This window comes from Haemorhous mexicanus, chromosome 11 (assembly GCF_027477595.1).
Source record: "Haemorhous mexicanus isolate bHaeMex1 chromosome 11, bHaeMex1.pri, whole genome shotgun sequence".
Classification (NCBI taxonomy): domain Eukaryota; kingdom Metazoa; phylum Chordata; class Aves; order Passeriformes; family Fringillidae; genus Haemorhous; species Haemorhous mexicanus.
The window spans coordinates 5,634,700-5,657,667 of NC_082351.1; the positions used below are offsets into that span (position 1 = coordinate 5,634,700).

A 22,968-nucleotide genomic window follows, 5' to 3' on the forward strand; every position below is an offset into this window, starting at 1 on the left:
CAGTGCCACATCCAGGCTTTGTTAAACACACCCAGGGATGGGGACTGCACCACCTCCCTGGGCAGCCATTCCAGAACTTTATCACCTTTCTGTGTAAAACTTTTTCCTGATATCCAGCCTGAATTTCCCTTGGTGCAGCTGGAGGCTGTGAGCTCTGGTTCTGTCAGTGCTGCTGGAGACAGAGCCCAGCCCCAGCTGAGCCCAGGCACCTCTCAGGGATCTGCAGTGATGAGGGCACCCCTGAGTCTCCTTTTAGGGAGATTAGGCCATGGGATCTCCCTGCAGACTGCACTTTTCTAGAATATGGGGGTTTGCCCTCTGCTTTCAGCACCTTTCCTGCCTCTATACTGAAAAAAAACCCCAAAAAAAGTCTTAAAACGTGGTCCTGAGGCAGCTGAGATCCACAGCCAGCCACAATCCCAGCTCCCTCACACAGGGGTTAAACCTTCTGTTGCATTGGCCATACTTTGTGAAGAATGTGATTAACTTTTGGTGCTTAATGTGCATTTGGAACAGGAGTGGCATCCCAGGATTTGCATCCTACCTTGGGTGCCTTCCCTGGGTGCTGAAGCACAGCTTTTATTTTAGTTCAGCCACAAACCCTCAGCTATCTTGGTGAGTTTTGGGTTTAGGCAGAGTAAATTTTTGTTGGTATCTGAGTCAGCAAAGAGCCTTTGATACCATTGGGCTAGAAAGTTCTGCTGAATGAAAACCAAATTTTAACACCCCAGCAAAACAAAATACAGCTCATCACCCAAGCCTGGGTTTGCTTTCCTGATGTGTGAATTTCCCTGGTGAGCAGCATGTGTTGAGTTCAGCAGCCCCAACGAGGTTTTTTGTGCTGTGTTAAGATCTGTCTTCCAAGATTCCCAACGTTTGACAAGTTGCACTTCATTTCTTTTTTTTGTTTTTTTTTACAGACGTTGTCACCTCCCTGCAGTGGAAGTGTGGCTGTAGGGAGTGCTCAGGGTCACTGTTCCCAGCCAGCTGATGCTCCTCAGGCTCCTGAGATGTTTCACAAATATCCTGTTCTAAAACTCCTGCTGGGAGCTGCAACAGCAGCTCCAAAGGATCAAAAGCTGTTTTGACCTCTCCTTTCTCAAGCTCCTCCTCATCCCAGGAGCTCTGTCTGCTTAAACAAAGAAACCCTTCCCACCTCTTCCCTCCAGCACTTAGAAACAGGAGTGGCAGACTTTTTTCTCAGAGATACATATTGAAAAATCTTGTAATTAGTCTGCAGCAATTAATTCTTGTGATATGTACCAATGTCTAGCTCAGATCTTTTCTCAGTGCCTGTGGTTTTGTTTTCCATAGTTCATGGTGTTTTTCTTGTCCAGGATCTTGTTTTCTCAAACAAGTTTTACATTACTGTTTTGACTACTTTTTTTCCCAAATATTAGATCATCAAACTCCTCTTCTTGCTTGCTGGCAATGAAAATAATCTCCAGTAGTGTATTAATACAATATCATTTTTTAATTATATTGTTATAGATATCACAGATGAAGGTTTTGCAACATGTATAAAATTATGTTCATGGTTGTTCTGACACTACATGCATATAATTTGTTTTATCAACTGAAGTGTTCCTATTAGACATCCTGAGTGTGTGGAGTCTAAATCTGGATTTAATTTAGGTTTGGAATGTGCTTTTGGCTAGCTTTTGGTGGCCCGGAGATCTCATGACCTGTCCTTGCGAGGATATGAAAATACTTCGGTGTCAGCATGATTTTGATGGACTCTTAGATGGGAACTGGACAGCCCGGAGCCGTCCCGGGCTCTGGAGCTCTGCAGGAATCCGAGCTCAGGGTGTGTGGGGTGACCCCGGCCGCTCCCTGCCCGCCCCTCCCGCAGCCCTGGCCCTGCAGCCCTGCTCCTGCAGCCTTTCCTGCACAAATCCCGCTCTCAGCACCTAAAGGAGCCCCGGGGCTGCTGTTCCCCGCCGTGCTGCCTCTTCTGTTCTCGTGCATTTATTGTCCCAGCGAGGGAGGACGAGCTGGACGGGAGAAACGCCCTGAGCAGAATTGCGCAGCAGCGCTCTCTGTTTCTGCTGCCCTGCGCTCTTTTGGGGGTTCCACCCCTCTTCAAGGGGCTCAGGTTGATTTACTGTCCTTTTCTTTGCCTTTGCAATGCACTCCAAGAGGCGCCTGGGGCCGCCTCAGATCCTGGTGAGGATAAAATGCCCCGTTCTGGGACTCTCTGGTGTGGCGGTGTTCGCAGGGGTCCCGGGACGAGGGGAGAGATGAGAATCTTGATTCCGTGTTTCAGAAGGCTGATCTATTATTTTATGATATATATTATATTAGATTATACTAAAAGAATAGAAAAAAAATTTCATCAGAAGGCTAGCGAAGAAAGAAAAAGAATAGAATGGTAATAAAATCTAGAAAGTCTGAGACAGCTAAACTGTGATTAGCCGTTAATTAAAAACAACTACATAAAACTAATCAAAGATGCACCTGTAGCATTCCACGGCAGCCGATCATTATTGTTTACATTGTGTTTCCGAGGCCTCTCAGCTTCTCAAGAGAAGAAATCTTAGCAAAAAGATTTTTCATAAAACGTGTCTGTGACAGTTTGCTGACCGATGTTCAGTGTGGCCGCCAGGAGATCACTGCAGCGCTTCTCTCCTGCTCTGGAACTCTTTTTTTGTGAGCCTGGGAACAGCATCCCCAGGTTCTTGGAGAAACCTTGCCTTGGCTTTGGGGAAGGGGCTCCTCCAGATGCCCGACAGCTTGATCTGGTAACACCGCTAAAACCAGGCAGAGTTTTAGCAAGACTTGTTCCTGAATTGCTGGAAGTGGCAGCCCTGGCATGGACGCTGCCATGGGAATGCCCAGGGCTGTGCTGGCACGGTGGGAACGGGCGCGATCCATCCCCAGCATTGCGCTGTGCGGGGCCGGGATGGGAACGGGAATGGGAATGGGAATGGGAACGGGAATGGGAACGGGAATGGGAATGGGAACGGGAATGGGAATATTCCCGCCTTGTGCAGCGGTGCCGGGGATCTCCCGCCCTGCAGGCGGAAGGGAGAGGAGCACTTTGGTGGCCAGGAGGGCTCCGCTCTGCTCTCACCCAAACCCGGCTGCCGGCAGCTCCTCCCAGGCTGGGTGAGTCACGTCGGGAGAAGGGTTCGGTAAAGCCCCGCTGCAGAGCGAGCAGTAAACAGGAAAGTGCCGGAGCTGCTCCCAGCAGTTCCCGTCAGATGGGATGTGAGCCCCATCCATTCACGGCAGCTCTGACACTCGTCACTCCTGCGTGTTTCGGTGTGCCTGGGGACACCGAGCCGCTCTGTCACACGCTGTGACAGCGTGCTTTACCTCGGAACGCGCGTTTCTGCTTTTAAAAAGCGCTTTGCTCTTGAGGGAGGGGTTTTTGTTGTTTTCCTGGAGGTTTAGTTTAGTGCTGTTTCCCTGTAGTTTTTCCTGCGGGGGGAGGACAAGGTTTAGGTTGGAGCAGGGGGGCACAGAAGCAGCGTTGTCCCCGCCCGTGCTCTCCTGTCCCCGGTGTCGCTCCCGGGGCTCGAACCCGCGACCCTCCGGCCCCCTGTCCCTCCTCCCCGGGGGCGGGGCCCGCGCTCTCCCTACCTGCGAGGATGTGACGTCAGCGCCTCATTACCCTAATTGCGCTGACGTCACGGGTGGGCGGCCAATGGGGACGGGCGGCGCTCCCCACCTGCTCGCCGCAGAATTCCCTCATTCCTGGGATTCCTCGGCGGGCCCGCGCAGCCAGCGGGGCCAGCGGCGCCGGCCGAGCCGAGCCGAGCCGAGCCGAGCCGCGCCTGCCCCGGGCCCGCACCGCCGCCGCTGCCTCCGCCCGGCCCGGCCCGGCCCGGCCCGCGGGGCGCCGCGGCCGCGCTGCCGGCACCGCCCGGAGCGCCGGTGAGTGCGCGGGGACAGCGCGGGGACAGCGCGCACAGGTGGCCGCGGGGGCGGAGGGAGCGACGCTGGCGGGCGGGACGGGGCTGGGACAGAGCTGGGACGGGGCTGGGACAGAGCTGGGACGGGGCTGGGACAGAGCTGGGACGGGGCTGGGACAGAGCTGGGACGGGGCTGGGACGGGGCTGCCCCGGCCCGTCCTCTCCGCGCTGCGGGGCTTTCCCCACGGGAGCCGCATCGGACCGGGCGCTGCCGGAGGCCGGGGAACCTCCCGGTGGTGTTGGAATCCAGGCGCGGAGGGAGCCGATCCCCATGTCCGGAGAGGGAGCCGCTCTCTGCCCGTGGCCCGGGGCCGGTCCCGCTCCGTCCCCCCGGCCCGGGGCCGGTCCCGCAGGCAGCAGCACCGGGCGGAGCCGGCTCGGCAGGAGCGTGCCCGGGGCTATCGCAGCTCCGGGACGCTGCCGCTGGCCGGAGCTCGCAGCTTGGCTCCCGCCCATCTGCTCTTCCTGCAGGGAAAGTCCCCGGTGCCGTATGGGCAGCGGAGGTGAAACCTTCCCGAAGGCGTCCCCGGGCGCTGGGAAGGCTTTCGGCGCTGCTCTTTCCTATTCCGTGGGCAGGGATGTTCCTGTAGCCTTCAGCGGCGCGGTGTCGCGGTGTCGCGTGTTCCCCAGATGGGATCAGCGGGAATGAATTCCCTGAGTTAAGCTGTCCACGCCGGTGCCAGTGCATCCCTTTGCTGAGAGCGGATGAATGGGAATTTAAAACCCCTTCCCACTGGGTTGGGGAGCCCATAAAGCCAGCTCGCTTCCTTTCTGCTGTGTCGGTGCTTCAGGATTATCAGGAACAAGAAATAATGGCCATTTTTTAATTACACCAAAGAGGACTTGGCTGATCAAGAGTTCCAGGATTCCTCCTGCAGGGTGATTTATCTGGTTAGTTTTTTTTTCCTCTGGCTTTAGAGCAGAGAGTTGTTCAAAGAGTGTTCCTCCCAGAGAAACAAACTGCAGTTTGGGAAACCTGAGTGAAACTCTTTGCAAGGCAGTGCTGCTGAGAACCCTCAGATCCAAAACTATAAAATTGGGCTGTAATCTCCCTTTTCTGCCTTAATAATAAACTTTTAAAGGCTCTTCTCCAGACTTGAAGGCCCTTTATTTGTATTTTCCTATTTGTGAACTTGCGAGACTTCTAATGTGGAATGTGTTATGCTTAAATTCTCTGTGTCTCTTCTTATTGATACACAGTTATAATCTGGTTTTTGGGGATCAGGCTGCGAGGCTTTTGGGGTTACTTACAAGAACTTGGATTCACAAGTGAGATACAGATCTCACCTGTCAACTCCTGGTGGAATTTGGGCCTGCCTCTTGGACATTTGCATTTTCCCAGTGACCTGCCTGGGCTGGAGCAGTGTGGGGGGTAGGGGTGGGTGTTTTTGGGGCAGAGATGGATGTTTTGGGGCAGAGATGGATGTTTTGGGGCAGGAGTGGATGTTTTGGGGCAGGATGCTCTTCCTTCCCTGCTCAGGAACCCCTCTGTGGGATGGGGTCAGCTTTTAGACCCAGCCTAGAGCAGGAACTGGGCCAGAGCTGAACACCCAGGAGTGCTGCTGAGATCTGACAGCCTGCTATAAAATTAACCTGGTAACTAAAATAAGATAGAAAATATCTGTACAGCCCTTTGGGGCAGGTTAATTAAGAGCATCCGCACCACAAACCATCAATTTCTTATTTACACAGGAGCAGCTTTGATTACCTTCTGAGCATCTCCATATTGCAGGGGTTAATTGGTTTGTTTCCAGACACACCTGGAAGTTTTCTGTTGGAAAAGGGAGCTTTGGTTCAGTTCTCTGTACTGTGCTTAAATGTTTCATAATGTGTTTGCAGCAGGTTGGGTAACACATGGGATGCTCTGAGTGATCTTGTAGGTACAAGACAAGGTCAGCTTGGACTTTCCCACCTGAAATTTCTTAGCTTTCAAAAATTACTGAGAGCTTGCTTCTTAAAATGTTGCCTTGTTAAGGGGGAATTTGTGTAACAAGACAACAAAAAACACGAGGTAAAATACCAAAACTCAGCTTTAAGCTTTTAATTTTCTGTGTGATGAGTTAGATTGTTGTTTCTGGTTGAAGATTTGCCTGTTCAAACACATTTTCCACGTGCATAACAAGCATGGTTTAAAGAAACCCCAAAACATGAGGTTAAAGAAAAAAAAAAAAGAAGTGTATTTAGCCAAATAGGCTGAATTACTCTCAAGATTTTGAGTTGTAAATAGGGAATGATCAGTCTGGTTGGTAATCATGATCTAAAGTGAGCATTTGCACATTTCACATTTGCACATTTCACATTTGAACATTTCACGCGGATATCTCAGCACAGGATTTTTCTGTCCACAAGTAGAAGCTGTGCTCCAAGCATACCTGAAGAAATTTACATGTATTGTGCCTCTTTGAGAAAATTATTGATTACAACGTGCCTGTGGGGCAAATATGCTTTACTCTCTCCTAAAATAAAAAATAAACTCTCATAAAAAATAAGCCATCTTTGCCTATTTCGCATCAAGCTTCTGCTTTATCCTCCTTCCCTGTGTGGGTTTACTGCTGGTGCTGGTCAATTGTTTGGATTTCCTCTTCAGTTTCACTCTCCTCCACTGAAATCAGCAGAGCCTGTTTCTTCTTGGCGTTTCTGAGCATGAATTTGGGCACTTTTGGGGCTGCCTCTCCCAGGTGGGAGCTGCTTTTGACCACTCTTGTCAATTCACCTTGTTTTCCCTGCTCTTGTGTTTATCTCCACTTTGCTCTTGATGCTTTCTCAAGTGTCTCCTTGCTCGTGAATTGCTTTGTTATCGCTGTAATTAGTGGGTTTGTTCATTAACCCTGCTCTTCTCCCTCCGCTGTTCCCTGGGTGATTCCTGCAGGTGGAATTCAGGCAGCAGGCTGTTCTGTCAGCCTGTCTCTCCTGGCAGGTGCAGCTGTGTCTCAGCAGCTTGGGGTGATTTTGGTGTCCCTCAGGTGTGCTGCTGTTCTGGCAGTGTCGTTTGTCCCTTTGTTCTCTAATGATTTTGGTGTTATTTGGGGAGTATTTTTCCTGTTGCCACTGTGAGTTCTCTTTGGGATTCCATGTCCAAATTGTACCCAAATTCTCCTCTTTTGTGGTGTCTGCACTCCTGTCTGTTCTCATCACCCACTCTTGGCACCTGGCTGGAGCTCAGGTCTGTCCTGGGCCCATCCTAACTCTGTATGAGCTTTGCTTCCCTTTCCTTCCTCTCCCCTTTTTAAAATCAGATGTAAAGTTCTTCTCTTTATCTCACTCTCCCCTGACATCCCCCCCTGTGAACATGAACTTTGGTGGCATTAATTAATTAATTGCCTCTGTTGGGCTGAGTGAATGGGGCTCTGCTGCCTGTGACCTGAATTTCAAACAAGCAACCTCAGGGTTTGTCCCTTCCTGATGCTTGCAAGGTGCTGCAGAAATCCCTGAAAACACTCAGCTGTTCATTTTCTGAAGCTTTCACTTCCCTAGAGTCTTCAAAAAAAAAAAACCACAAAAAACCAAAAAACCCCAAACCAAAACATTAGTAGGCATTTGTAAGGCTGAGAGTACCCTGAGTGTTTCTGGGTCGTGAAAAAAATGTCAGGAGAGGGAAAATGCAGTGGAGGAGAGGGAAGATGCAGTTCTGTCTCTTTACACTGATGGCTGGTGTGTGCTTGTGGTGTTGCATTAAAAAATGTCAGGTGGGTCAGTGTAGGTCTGTCCTTCAGGCATCTCTGATTTCCCATTTTTTGTCTTTTTTTGCAGAGCTTTTCTTTGCTGCTGTGTAGGGAGAGGACAGAACAGGGCAGCGCTGTGTGGGAGCAGGAGCTGATAAGGAAGAGCACTTTAGAAGAGATTAAATTAATATTTGAAATAACACTCGATAAAAATGCTCGTAAAAGTGCTTTTGGCTCCTGAATCCAGCAGCTAAGACTTTGTAACCAGTGAGATTGGTTACAGTGAGATTTGTGAGATTTACTTGGGAAACTGTTTCCAGGCTGTTTGACTCAGCTGCAGCCAGGGGAAATCCAGTTTTCTCTCCTGTTCCACTCCTCCTGCCTTTCCCTAACCGAGCTCTTGCAGAGAGCTGTGCTTTGGTGGGGACACAAAAATTCAAGATTGGGTTTGCTGCAGAGACAGGTTTGTGTCACACTGAGAAACAGCTGGGTTTGGCCAGGATTCTCCTTATTAACAGGGTGCTTTGGGGATTTTTTAATTTGTTTTGGTTTTGTTTGTTTTTTGTGGTTTTCTTTGTTCTTTTTTTTTTTTTTTTTTTAATTTGATTTCCTGGAAGCCTGGGAAGTGTTTTTGGTCTTTCCTGTCTGAGGTGTGGCTCCCCCAGGGTGGCTGGTGCACTCTGACCTTGCCCTGGCCAAATCAGGGATTTAAACTCAGAGCTCAGAGAGGATCCCTCCTCTCTCACTCTCCTGGGCAACCTGCATTTCTTTCCTGAGCTGTCATCACTGATTTGTCAGTCTAATTTAGAGATAAAGAGACATTTACCACTATTGGAAAAATAATCTGGCAGTGTGCAGCTCCTTGCAGGTAATGCTTGTTCTCTGCTTCAAAATGCCAGAATATCTGGGATCCCAGGTTGGGAATGGCAGTTTTGGGATGAGCACAGGGCCCTGGTGCCCAGCAGCTCTCTCTGATGTGAGCTTTAATGACACCCAGAGCTGCAAAGCTCCACTGAGGCCACTTGGAGTCAAGTTGTTTTTCAAGTGTCTGATTTCCTGAACTGCATCAAGACTTGGTTCCTGTTTCCTTCTCCCAGTGTGGCTTTCTGTCACCAGTTCATTCTTACTGGGAGCACAGTCTGGGAAGGGATTGGGCATCTGCTGCTCCCATTATTTAAAAATTACCAGAAAGCTGAAAGAAAAAAAGATTAAAAATTAAAACTATATTAAAAATTGTACAAAAAAAAATTTCTTGACTGCATTAAGAAAATTGATGTAGTTACAACTACGATGTAGTCAGAATTTTTTAATTTAATGTAGTCAATTTGTTTTTAAAAGACCTCTTGCTATCCTTTACATTAATGTTTATCCAAAGCTGATTTTTTTTCCCTGAAGACTTGATCAAAACCATCGGTATTATTGTCTTTGAGTGCAGGAGGGATTTAGCACTGAATCATGAGTTACCCCAGTCTGCTGTAGCTGCAGCCCCTGATCAGACAAACCAAAATCGTTTTCCCAACTGGATTTTGACTCTGTTGGAGGAGTTGGTGTGAGAGGGTCAGTGAGGTCCAAAACAACCCAGAAAATGTGAAAGAAATGAAGCATCAGGGTGTGAGGGATGCAGGTGGGATGGTGCTGCAGGGATGCAGGGAATTCCCTCTTCCAAACTCTGCTCTGCTTGGGAGGAGGGTGTGGCCAGGTGGGAAAGGGAGAAATGTTTGATGAAGACAAAATAGTAAAATAAGCTGAAGATCTTGTGGTCTAAAACCTCTTCCCTGCAAGTATTGTCTTTAAATTAAAGAGTTAATTGACAGGTTTTAATCTTGGTTATTTCAAACTTGTCCCTTCTTCCTTTGCTCTATGGAAATCCTACTGGATTTCATGATTTAAACTAAAAAAATATATAAGCTTTAAGCTTAAAAATACATTTTTTTTCAACCTATAAATGCTTTAAAACCCTTTCTCTTGTGCTTTAAAGTCTGACTCAAGTCTGGCTGGTTTGGGAAGAGGGAGTGAGGATGGCAGGTTTATTGTTTTAGTGCAAACTGAAGGAAATTGCTTCCCAGGCCTGTGCTTGGTGGTGAGGCAGTGTACCTGCTGCACATGTGCTTGGCATTTCTGCAGCACCTTTTTTATTTTAAGATCCTACTGTAAAGTGAGATACAGTAAGCAGTTCTGTGAGAGAAGTTTTTGCTAAGTTTTTTCTGGAAAAACCTCCACAAAATTGAGTTCTTCTGATTTTTTTTTTTTTCTCTCTTTCTCCATTTTTAACAGTTCTGCCTGTGCTGTTGCCTTTTTATTTGAAACACATAAAAGCTGTTGGCCTTGTAGTAAAAACCATCTTGACAAGATGTTCTTCTCACCTTCCTTTCCCTTCCATATTTTTGGAATTTCATCCTGAAACATCTTTTTTTTTTTTTTTTTTTGATTTTGAATCCATTCATGTGAATCTTGGAGGAGCTGCTATGCAATCCTTGGGTTTGTGGGAGTTTTTTTGGTTGCTTGGTGTAGTGCTGGAATAGGAGCTTTCAATGGGCTGGGAATTCATTTTTTTAATTAGAATTTATAAGGGGCAAAATCCAGGGAAAAGCAGCTACTGAGGTGTGATTGGGAAAAAAAAGATCCAGTTCTTTGTGTGGTTTCTCACATATCCAGAGCTCATCTATGTCTTTATAGAAATCAAATACAATGATGAATAATAATTTATTATTTATGATTTTATTTTATTTATAGAAACACATAGTTGAGTTCTGGATATATTCAATATATTTCATATATAAATTTCATACCTTTAATATATAATATATATTTAATGTACACATTTATTATTAGAAAATTTTGCATATTAAATATAAGTTTATATCTATATTTAATATAAAATTCATATGTTCAATATATAAATTTTATATATTTAGTATATAATATATACTTAATCTATAAATTTATTAATATATATTTACATATTAAGTATAAATTTATATTTATGTTTATTATATAAGTTTATATATTAATATATAACTTTAATATATTTAATATATAAATTTAATATATTTAATATAATATATATTTCGTGTATAAATTTATTAATAGATAAATTTACATAATAAATATAAATTTATATTTAACATATAATTTTAATATATTTAATATATAAATGTATATGTTTATATACATTAATATATATGTTTAATATATAAACATATTACATTTATATATTAAACATATATATTTAATATATGTTTAATATATAAATGCAATATAATTATATATTATAATATATATTATATTATATATAATAATATATATTATATTATATGTTATATTATAATATATATATTATATTATATTGTATATTTTATTTTTATTATATATATCACATTATTTAATAATGTGATATATAAATAAAGTGATTTATAAAAATGTATATAAATTTATATATTTTTAAATATTTATTTCTATATAAATATATAGAAATATATATGTATATATAATTTATATATTATATATATTTATATCTATTTACTAAACAAACTGATAAAAAGCTACAATTTGGCCAGGGCATGGCAGAGGGTGTGGAGGTGAAGTTTCTGGCATCCCGAGGGTGTGAGCAGCCCACGGCAGGGCCCACGTGCTTGGTGTTGGTGTGTGTGCCCAGCAGTTTGTGGGTGCCCCCCTGCAGCAGGGAGCAGATCTCCCAGGCTGGGCAGCTGCAGCTCCTGGCCCTTTGCTGTTGGCTGTGTTTGGTGGGGGAGGCAGTGCCAGCCCTGACCTCCCTGCTCTCTCTCCCCTCCCTGGCACTCTGCACCACTGCAGTGCTGCTGTCCCGAGAGAGGAGCAGCACCAAGGTGCATTTTGGGGTTTTTTGCTGTTGTGTGTTGCTGCCCCTGCAGTCTGGGTGTGTATGGGTGCTCAGTTTGCTCTCTGAACCTTGCTTCTGAATTCTGCAGGACCCAGAGAGGAATGGAGACTCCCTTGGATGTGCTGTCCAGAGCAGCATCTCTGGTCCATGCTGATGATGAGAAACGTAAGTTCCCTGCCCTGCTGGACCCAGCTGCTTTGGGTTTGGGCTGTGCTGGAGTTTTCCTGAGCCCAGGGTGGGTGGGAAGCTGTTTTCAGGGCCACTGAGATGTGCAGGAACCCTGCAGAGGTTGTTTCCCTCAGGTGCCAGCCCAGCACCTTGCATTCAAATTGGCAGGAGAGAGTGACTGGCTTTAAAAAAACTAATTTATACACACAGATAGACAAAGATGAATAACATAAATATGAATTTATTGAAAATTGTGTTCAATTGATGCCAAGGTGCCTCTCTTCTCCCAGCTGCATTTGCATTGTTAGCAGACAAGAAGTGGTGGTGAAGCTGCTGGCCCAGACAATTTGGGTTGGATCTCATTGGAGAGCTCTCCAGTGGGCTGGGAAGGATTCAGCTGATGAAAACTCTCAGGCTGACTTTTATCCTTGCTAGTGAGCTCTTCATTGCCCTTCTGTGCCAGCAAGAGGGAATTGGAGGGTTTTCAATAGCCAGAGGCTCACCTTGCCCATTTTTTGGGTATGATTGTTTTGGGTATTGTTTGGGTAATATTTTTGGGTAATATTTTTGGGTATTATTTTGGGTATTATTTGAGTAATATTTTGGTAATATTTTTGGCAATATTTGAGTATTATTTTTGGTATTATTTTTGGTATTATTTTTGGTATTATTTTTGGTATTATTTTTGGTAATATTTTTGGTATTATTTTTGGTATTATTTTTGGTAATATTTTTGGTATTATTTGGGTAATCTTTTGGTAATATTTTCGGTATTATTTGGGTAATCTTTTGGTAATATTTTCGGTATTATTTGGGTATTTGGGTAATATTTTTGGTATTATCTGAGTAATATTTTGGTAATATTTTTGGTATTATTCAGGTAAGCTTTGGATAATATTTTTGGTATTGTTTGGGTAATATTTTTGGGTAATATTTTTTGGGTATTATTTTGGAAATACTTTGGGTATTATTAGGGTAATATTTTGGTAATATTTTTGGCAATATTTGAGTAATATTTTGGTAATATTTTTGGTATTATTTGAATAATATTTTGGTAATATTTTTGGTATTATTTGTGTAATATTTTTGGTATTATTTGTGTAATATTTTTGGTATTATTTGTGTAATATTTTTGGTATTATTTGTGTAATATTTTTGGTATTATTTTGGTAATATTTTTGGTAATATTTTTGGTATTATTTGGGTATTATTTGAGTAATATTTTTGGTATTATCTGAGTAATATTTTGGTAATATTTTTGGTATTATCTGGGTAATCTTTTGGTAATTTTTTTGGTATTATTCAGGTAATCTTTTGGTAATATTTTTGGTATTGTTTGGGTGACATTTTTGCTGTTGCCGTTCATAGTAAGGGTTTCAGATGGGTTAATTTGTGTTAGGGTAATATTTTCAGTTCTGCCAAGCTGCAGTGCCAGTTTACAGGGGAGATTGTTCCCTGCAGGCTCAGTAAGAAATGCCCTTGGTGCTCTCTGTAGTGTGTGCACTCAGGAGAAAAACGGTATTTTGGATTTCTGACTTAGAAAAATGGTATTTTGGATTTCTGACTTAGAAAAATGGTATTTTGAATGTCAGACTGCTTTTGCAAGTCACTCCTGTGCCTAAAATCACCTTTAAAGATGAATGCAGCTCTTCTTCCCTTGTCCCTTTGTTCTGTGAATATTTTTGAAAATGATTTGCCTTGGCTGTTGATAAAATGATTGGTTTGCTGCTGCAGATCTCTGTTAGGAACGTTGGTTTTGCTGTTCTTGCCTGTTCTCTTTGCTGCTGGAGAAGCACCAGGTTCCCAGAGGTGCCACTGGGGAGGGATGGCTTGGTTCATTTGCCCCAGTTCTGGACCATTACTGGTAAAATGAGCAGCACTGGAACTCCTGGAGGAAATCATTTCAATGATTTTCACCTTGGGGGCAGGGGTGGGATTTCTTTTGGCTGCATTTAAAAAAGTATATTTTGAATTTATACTCTCAATTGTCTCGAGCTTAAATGCATTCTTTTGGCCTAAGACTGCAGCTTGATTTTGAGCTCCACGGGGTAGGAGTGTTGGATTGAGGGAGTCCAGAGGAAGTCTGATTCAGTGCAACTTGCATGTCAGGGAGCTGATGTGGATCTGCTTCTAATTTACATTCCTGTAGTCTTACCACTTAGGCTTCATTAGATTTGTGCCACTCTGCAGCTTCTGACTTGTGCTGTCTCCAGCCTGCCCTGCTCTCCCTCCCAGCCCAGGGTGAGCAGGGCTGGCCCTGAGCTTGTGCCTTTCTGGGCAGCTCTGGGAACTCCTTCTGGGGAAAACTACTCATTTTGGAAGTTAGTTTTAACCTGGAGTTTAGCTGTTATCCTTAAATTTGTTCTGGGTAAAAAGAAGTTCGTTTTGCATTCTGAATTTAGCAGTTTTCCTTGAGCTTGTTCTGGGTAAAATGAAGTTGGTTTGGAAGTTAGTTTTAATCTTGAGTTTAGCTGTTATCCTTGAGCTTGTTCTGGGTAGGAAGAAGTTAGTTGGAAGTTAGTTTTAAATTTTGAATTTAGCAGTTTTCCTTGAGCTTGTTCTGGGTAAAAAGAAGTTGGTTTTAAATCTTGAATTTAGCTGTCATCCTTGAACACATTCTGGGTAAAAAGAAGTTGATTTGGAAGCTAGTTTTAACCTTGAGTTTAGCTGTTTTCCTTGAGCTTGTTCTGGGTAAAAAGAAGTTTGGAAGTTAGTTTTAAATTTTGAATTTCGCTGTTATCCTTGAGCTTGTTCTGGGTAAGAAAAAGTTAGTTTTAAATCTTGAATTTAGCTGTTATCCTTGAGCTTGTTCTGGGTGAAAAGAAGTTAGTTTTAAATTTTGAATTTCGCTGTTATCCTTAAATTTGTTCTGGGTAAGAAAAAGTTAGTTTTAAAACTTGAATTTAGCTGTCATCCATGTTTTACTCTGAACTCGTTCTGCATAAAAAGAAGTTAGTTGGAAGGTAGTTTAAATCTTGAATTTAGCTGTTATCCTTGAGCTTGTTCTGGGTAAGAAGAAGTTAGTTGGAAGTTAGTTTTAAATTTTGAATTTCACTGTTATCCTTGTACTTATTCTGGGTAAGAAAAAGTTAGCTTTAAATCTTGAATTTAGCAGTTTTCCTTGAGCTTGTTCTGGGTGTAGAGAAGTTAGTTTGGAAGTTAGTTTTAAATTTTGAATTTAGCAGTTTTCCTTGAGCTTGTTCTGGGTAAAAAGAAGTTAGTTTGGAAGTTAGTTTTAAATTTTGAGTTTAGCAGTTATCCTTGAGCTCTCAGTGAGGTTCTAGCAGTGGTGCTGCTATAAGTACTGGAAATTGTGTGATTTCTTGACCTGGGGAGTGATGAATGGAAATCTTTGGATGTCTGTGAACTTTGTCTGGAACAGAATTCTGCAGTGTTTCCAATATTCCAGTCATGGCCAGGAGTGCAGCAATATTACCAATATCTATCAATTGAATGCTCTGAGATGTGGAGGATCCTTTATCTCTGTGGGCACTCACTGCAGGGCCAGGTCACACTGAAGTGTCTTTGGGTACACAAACCACCAGCTGTTTAAAACAAATACTTTTCAACTCAGCAGCACTTAAAGAAATGAGTTTACCCTCAGCCAGCAACCAAGGGCCACACAGCTCCTCACTTGCCAGCCCTGCTGGGATGGGAAGAGGAATCAGAAAAAAGGGTGAAAAAACCTGTGGGTTGAGACAAGAACAATTTAATGATTGAAACGAAATGTTATAATTATGGTAGTGCAAAGAGAAAAGGAGAAGAGGGAGGAATGAATGCCAGGAGAGAGCCCCCCAGTGCTGGCCAGGGGCCAGCATGATGATGGTCTGGGCATCCAAATGATGGGTGGCTCCCAGCTGATGCCCAGTTTCCATCCTGGGCAGTGCCAGGTTAACCCTGGTGCTGCTTTCAGCCTCAGCTCTGCTTTAGCTCAGGAGCTATAAACTGAATTTCAGCAGTTGAAATCCTCCTGCACTTGCTAGCAAGGAGGATTTATGCAGCACATTTGTTTAACTGCTGTGTCAAGGGGAGGATTGATTATGGAGCAGGAGTGGCTGCTGCACTTGGGGATTTAAACTCCTGCCACGGGGATGGAAGCAGTTATTTGGGTTTATTCTAGAGTGGAGCTGTGCTTTAAAAAGCAAAAAAGAAGACAGAACAAACGAATGATGTCATTATTAGCCTGGTCACTAATTTCTGACTGGTCAGTAGTGGAGGAAAGGCCATTAAAAATCTGTTTGCACTGATGAGGAGCTCTAGGCAATGTGCACCTTTATTTCTTCTGTAAGCAGCACCTGGAAGGTCTTGCTGGGATCTTTTCAGGGGTGGGATTAGAAGGAAGAACCATCTCTGTGATGTGCACCCACGCTGGGTTTTATGGCTGTCACAGCCCTAAACCTTACAGGAGGTGGGGGATTGTAAACTTGATTTTTGCAGCTTCCAAGGAGACTCTTGGCACTCGTTCCTCTGCTCCCCCTGCACTGTCCTTGCTGGGTTTGGTGTTTTCCTCACCTGCTCTGGGCTTGGTTTGGCTGCTTTGGAAGAGCACAGGGTGAGCTGGAGGGGTTTGAGCAAGGGTTCAGGCAGAGAGGAGGACTGTCATTTCCTATTGATCTGGTATGAGGGGTTTGGGATCTGCTCTTTCAGTCCTAAACAGAGTTTTAAAAGCATAATCTTGGCTTGGAGAGAAGAGTGAAGGGAAACAGAGATCAGGGCTTGTGCCTGCAGATTTTATTGTAAGCACTTTGCACTCGCTGTGTGTGGGTTTACAGGAGCACTTTATTTGCACTTCCTTCCAGTATGTAAGGCCAGTTTGAAAATGTGGTAAAGAATGACAAAAACCATGTCTTTTCTCCCTCTCTCAGGGTAATATAGTGAAAAGTCTGCTGTGGGCAAGCAGGAGAAAATCCACATCCAGAAGGAAAGGAAAGGTTTGGGAGCAGCTCACAAATGGCACCAGCAATTCCTGGGTGAAACTTTGCATTTTAATGCTTTGGAGCAAATCCACACCTGCTGAGCCTTGATTTGTGTTTTGCAAAACTGATAGAGAACCACATTTAAAAAAAAAAAGGGATTATCTTTGATGAATCCATGCTCCTTGCACATGTGCCATCAGTCCCATGTGGGCAGGGCAGCCTGGAGCTGCAATTCCACACTCCTGGCTGTGAACACTGTTATTGTTTGGCAACAGTTGCTTTGGTGTGGTTTAGTTTAATCCACTTCCAATAATTAAGCCAGGCCATACAGTTGATATTTCTAGTACAGAAGAATTATTGTGCTTTAAAATCCCTGCCCTAATCCTCTTTGTAATAAAATCCTGGTGTAGGCAAGAGCCACCAAGCAGTTTTTACTGCTCCTCTCTGGTATCAGGAGTTCAGTAGGAATTTTGTGCTGGCTGTCACCCCCTCATGAATAAATATGCCATGATTATTTGTTTTGGATAGATGATCCCAAAAAAAAATAAAAATCCTGCTTCAAGGCTGGGTTGAGGAGAATTTATTATTTTTTAGCAGTGTTGAAGAAGGTGGTGGCTCTGTAAGCTTGTTGATTTAAATAAAAACCAAGCAGAATTTATAGCAGAATTAGACTTGAGTGCTGTTATTTGTGTGGAAGATGTTAGTGATGAAATATTTCCAGCATCACCAGCACTTTGCTACTGTTGGTGGTGTAAATTTATGGCAAATGACGGGCAGTGAGCCTGAGGCAGGATTTAAAATCAATGTTTGCAGGACTTTAAAGGGCTTCCATCCTTCTGTGGGAGCAGTTCCATCAGTTACAAACACCCCAGTGCTGAAGGGGCTCTGAGGGACTGAAAGTGAGGGATTGGATGGAGTGTGATCTGTGAATGCAGTTGGTGCAAGGGAAGCCTCAAGGATCATTTGCACTTTGCTTTTAGAGGATTGTGAGGTTTGTCCAGCACTAGTTTGGTTCTGTGCCTTGGGGTTTTTTTTTTGTTTGTCTTTTCCCTAGAGATTCATCTGCTTCAGGAAAGTGGGGAGCAGGCCAGCATTTCTGCAGAGGTGTGAAACAGCAGATTCATGGCACAGTCCTTGGGTGTTTTCTGTTCACAGCTTCACCCATTCCAAGGAGGACTGGGAGGAATTGTAGTGCAAGGACAGGAAATATTCTCTGGCAAAGCATCACTCAAAACAAGGAGAGATTTCCAGCAGGACACAATCTTATCATGGGACGTGCTCTCTGTGTTTTATTTGCACCTGTGGGTGAAAAATAGCAAATCTTGGGACAAAGAAATGAATGGGAAAAGTCTTGGATCCTGAATTGAGAGATTTCAGTGTTGCTGCTCATCCATGGAGTTTTGCTTCAGGGGTGGAAAGGGAATCAAGCTGGTTTAATAAGGGCATCCTGGAGCGTGTTTAGGGATCTTCTGACATCTAAAAGAAGTTTGTGTCCTTCAGAATTCCGTGCTTGGGAGAGAGCTGGGCTCTTCAGGAAAGTGGGGAGCAAGACAGCATTTCTGCAGAGGTGTGAAACAGCAGATTCATGACACAGTCCTTGGGTATTTTCTGTTCACAGCTTCACCCACTCCAAGGAGGACTGGGAGGAATTGTAGTGCAAGGACAGGAAATATTCTCTGGCAAGGCATCACTCAAAACAAGGAGAGATTTCCAGCAGGACACAATCTTATCATGGGACGTGCCCTCTGTGTTTTATTTGCACCTGTGGGTGAAAAATAGCAAATCTTGGGACAAAGAAATGAGTGGGAAAAGTCTTGGATCCTGAATTGAGAGATTTCAGTGTTGCTGCTCATCCATGGAGTTTTGCTTCAGGGGTGGAAGGGAATCAAGCTGGTTTAATAAGGGCATCCTGGAGCGTGTTTAGGGATCTTCTGACATCTAAAAGAAGTTTGTGTCCTTCAAAATTCCGTGCTTGGGAGAGAGCTGGGCTCTGTTCCTGTCCCTGGGAGTCACGACAAGGACTGACAAAAGCCCTGTCCTGGCTTTTCCCAGAGCAGCCTGAGTGAGGATTTACCTCCCCATGGAAATGTTGTGTGTGGTGCTTCCACTACAAATCTCCCTTCCTCTGGCTCCCAGGACTCCTCCAGTGATGAAGTTTTTGTTTTGTTGGACAGGGCTTGCTGCAGTCCTGCCTTGGTTGAGGGCAACACAACCACTTGAATTCAGATCTTTATTTTGAATTTTGTAAATCAATTTAACAGAGTTTTGTGTGTTTGTATTTCAGGGTTTGGGGGTTTTTCATCAGGCTCTGTCAGCTCTTGGGTGTCTCCTATCAACCAACCCAGCACAAATTTTTATTTAGAGCTTGGCAGCTTCTTCAGGACTTTGAGGGGAGGGTGAGAAGCTCTCCAGGATAACTTCTAATATGAATCTAGATGGATTCACCCCATGGATGTTTGTTTCTTCTTTTATAGCTAATTAAAATATTGATTTGCTCATCTTTTTGCCAGGTTGGTTCAGAGAAGAGGCAGATATTTGATATGCACAAAAAGTTGCCCTTAAATATTGGAGGTATGATCAAACTGGGGTGCTCTCACTTTAACTGACTTTAATACCCTGGATCCTTTGACTGGGGAAATTCATTTAATTGTGGAAATTCATGTGTAGTTCATTAATGGAATAGTTTTAATGATTTAGCAACTGTGCTTGTGGTCAGAGCTTATCTGTGCTGTCCAGCACAAGAGAAACTGAAGTTTCCTGGAGGAAAAGCTCTGACTGCTAAGGAGCAGTGTCAGCAAAAATCTCCATTTGTAATCCCTTAACAGCCATGAGAGGTGTTAAAAATACATTTATCAGTTTGTCATGTAATGCTTGATCCCTGGTGCAGGGAGTCCAGTTAGTCCTGGAGTGGAATTTGTGACATAAATCATCCTTTTCTTTTTAATGGAAGGGGGAAAGGATGGAAGTGTGATGTCTGAGCACAGTAACAATGTGATGAAAAACCAGAAGTGGCTCAGTCCTGGAGGTGCAGCCTGAATCACCTGATGATGTATGGACACCAAAAGCTTGAAATAATAAAACTCTGAGTAATAACATGCAGAGTGTTCTGCTTTTAAATTGCCGAGCCCCACAGAAAACACTAATATCTCACAGTTTTAAAGATCAGTAAAGCTGGTTTTCAGTAAAATATCTGAATGGCTGAACTTCTGACCCTCTGCTTTTTGTCTTTCCAAAACCTTTAGCTGTTTGCATCACTCGGGGTCTCACAGAGCAGCTTCCTGTGAGTGCTGTCAGGGCCATCCCATTCATTTTAGGATTTTCTTGGAAGCACGAGTGTTACATAGGACAACTGCTTGCTTGGCTTGTTTTGTTTGAAAAAAACAATGAATTATTCTTATCCCCGGAAAGTTTCACCCCTTTTTTTTTTCCCCTCCGAGTTTATTGTAGCAAGAAAATAAAAGGGTGTTTTCAACGTGTTAAATAGGCTGGAAAATGGGGCAATTGTCTGCCTGGCGCCTCGGTGTGTTTTCGAGGAGGGGAACCCCATTAGCAGAGCCACTGGAGGGGTGGAAATTCCTGCAGGAACAAAGGGCCTGCGTGTTCCTTTGGAATGATTTTTTTTATTTTAAAAGTTCAGCTGCCTGCAGTTTGTAAACAGTCACAGCATCCTTCAGGCTGCCCAGATGTTCCTGGGCAGCCACACAATTGTGGCTTTTCTTCCTCAGCCCTTCTCAGTGAATTTGGGATAAAATATGGGGGCTGCTGTCATTGCCCCCCCAAAAATGGTGTTTGCTGCTGTTTTATCTCTCTGGGTGTTGTCTGGCCAGTGCAAGGGGAGGAATCTCCTTGCTGGGATGGAGTTTGCCATCAGATCCCAAGCAGGGCTCTGAAAACCACAGCTGGCTGGAGCCCAGGCTGCTGAGGGATGGCACATGGGGCTTGTCAGTGCACAGATGGTTTCGTTTCTGCTGCTCAGGGGTTGCCATTTCTCCCAGGCTGCCCTTGGGGGTTGTCTGTTTGACCAGATGTGGGGGTCCCAGCTGTTGTTTTTCTGGGTCTGGACTGAAGGCACTTGAGACAGTAATTCCTGTTCAGACTCAGGTGTTTATTGTTTCTTATCAGTAAAACAGTCTCACTGCTGGGAGTTCTGCAGCTTTTCTTTAGAAGGCACAGAATGGCCAACAATCTCTTGGTACAAGGTCTTGTAAGATTAAACTATCCCATTAAGAGCTGACACCTGGATTATTTCCCTTTTAACCCAATAACTGATCCCACAGAGGGATCAAAATGGCCAACAATCTCTTGATACAAGGTGTTTTAAAGCTAAACTATCCAGTTAAGAGCTGACACCTGGATTATTTCCCTTTTAACCCAATAACTGATCCCACAGAGCTGCAATGGGGACTTTTCTGCCCAATTACAAAATGCCACCCAAACCCATGGAGAAGGAGGAAGAAGAAGCCCAGGATGACACCCTGTGCTCTCCATCTTGCTTCCATCCACGGCACACTAAAAACCCCAAACCCTCAATTTCTCACCCAGTGACACACCCACACTGCTCTCTAGAATCTATTTCACACTTTTGTGGATTCTGGTTTATCTTGAAGTCTGGGAAATTTTCTCCATGAATGAGGGTCAGAGTCAGAGCTCTGCTGGGGTAAGGGCACCCCAGAGCAGACACAGAAATATTCCCAGTGCCCTGGGTTTGCAGGAGCAGAACTGTTTTTGTTACAGCCTGAGCTCCCCAACAATGCAGGGAAATCATTCCCTGGTCAGGGTTTGGCTGTGGAGGTTTCTGCTGGGGATGGAAACTGGAATAGTGGAAATGTGACCATTCTCCCCATAGTACACATTATTTGGCATGTTTAATTTGGTTTTGGGAAGGAAATGAGAAGTTCTTTGTTGATTAGAAGTACTGCAGGCTGCCTAGAAGAAGGCAGGGTGCTTTCCAGGATGTCCTTTAGGAGCACGGAGAGCACACAGGACATTCCTGGAAATGGCAGCGAGGCAGACCTGGGGGGAGCAAAGGAGTTAAAATATTGCAGCAGGACTTGCCATTTGGCTTATTTACCACGTTCTCTACTCTTTTTCATGTTCTTGTTTCTGTGGGTACTTATTTCAGCACTTGATCAAGTGTCTGAAGGGTTGGAATAGAGCACTTTGCAGCTTCCTTGTTGCCTCTAACAGCATTAAACCAGGCTCAATGTTATAAACCTGCCTTAAACCAGGCTCAAGGTTATAACCCCAGCTCTTCCAGCAGCAGTTAAAACTGCCTGTAAATTAAAAGTTCTAAGTTAAAACTGAGGTGGTCCTGTGCAGCCTTCAGTCCTTGTTCAGTCCCACAGCCTTTAGTGAAATGATGATAGGAATTGTTCAGTTCTGTTGTAAAAGGCAGCATGCAAGTCCTTGGTTAATGAGCATCTGGTTGGAATTTCCATTTTTCCCCGGCTGGGAAGGCAGGCTGTGTTTGTGGTTATTTATTGATGCCATTCAAACCCTGACCCGGGGGAGGAGGGAGCTGCACATGGATTTCCCAGCCCAAGGTGAGTGTCCCGATGGAATGGCTTGTGGAACAAGGAGAGGACACAGGCAATTAGCACTCTGCTTTACTGACCTCTGCCTTTTCTTCTGCTGTTCAAGAAGGAAAAAAATAGCAGCAGTGCTTTCCTTCAGCCTGAAGAGAAACTTACTTTTTCTCCAAGAAGCAAACACCAAAATGACTTGCTTTTATTTCTTCCCCCTTTCTGGATTATGGGTTTTTTTTAACTTAGAGATGGGGTAACTGAGAGGTGTTTTAGAAACTTTTATTCTCTTTTTAGTCTCATGCCAAGGGTGAGACAATACAGATCTTGTAATTCACAATCAGAAGTTAACTATCTCTTAATTACAATATATTGTAATTATACTAAATAGTTATTTATAAATAAATAATAAAACTAATAAATAACCATGATTACAATCTATTATATGTTACAGTATTTTGATCAGACTTTAAAAATTCTCTACAAATCTCTTTCTCACACCCCCTCTCTTGCTGCTGACTTAAAAACCAATTCCCTGTGAATTCTGGCCACATATCTGCAGGGCAGCTATAAACCATGGCACTGCAGAGAATTCTGTCATCCATGAGCTTAAAATGAGAAATGCTGCTTATTTGGCAGATTGAAGAGTGATTGATTACTCTCCTCTGATTTTTATTCCCTTTTCTGTTCTAAGTTTAATGACACATTCATGGGAAGGTGCCCCAGAGCCCTCCAAGAGTATTTTTGTGCATCCCCTGCAGCAGTGTTGTACTGGGTGATAAGAATTGCACTGGAATAGATGAATTTAGAATATTAACAATCAATGTGTATTTATGGCTAATAAAGATACACATTGATTGCTAATATTCTAATTTCTGAGATTTAACTCTGGGCAGCTGGGCAGGGATGGCCCTTGGTGCTGGA

General features: G+C 43.8%; 1 protein-coding gene and 1 long non-coding RNA gene across 2 annotated transcripts in view; one reads left to right on the plus strand and one right to left on the minus strand.

The window, feature by feature from the left end:
• Nucleotides 1-1,448: 1,448 nt before the first annotated feature.
• On the minus strand, nt 1,449-3,774 carry LOC132332146 (uncharacterized). Its single transcript, XR_009487801.1, has 3 exons — nt 3,586-3,774; nt 2,458-3,423; nt 1,449-2,275 (listed from the first exon to the last, which is right to left on the minus strand). It is a non-coding gene; the product is annotated as an uncharacterized LOC132332146 (long non-coding RNA).
• A 51-nt stretch (nt 3,775-3,825) lies between these two features.
• Nucleotides 3,826-22,968, plus strand: part of VGLL4 (vestigial like family member 4) — a 91,922-nt gene continuing 72,779 nt past the window's right edge. The window contains exons 1-2 of the mRNA XM_059856141.1: nt 3,826-3,879; nt 11,527-11,603. Of these exons, the coding sequence (XP_059712124.1) occupies nt 11,540-11,603 (64 nt within the window). The 5' untranslated portion in view covers nt 3,826-3,879; nt 11,527-11,539. The remainder of the gene's footprint in view (nt 3,880-11,526; nt 11,604-22,968) is intronic.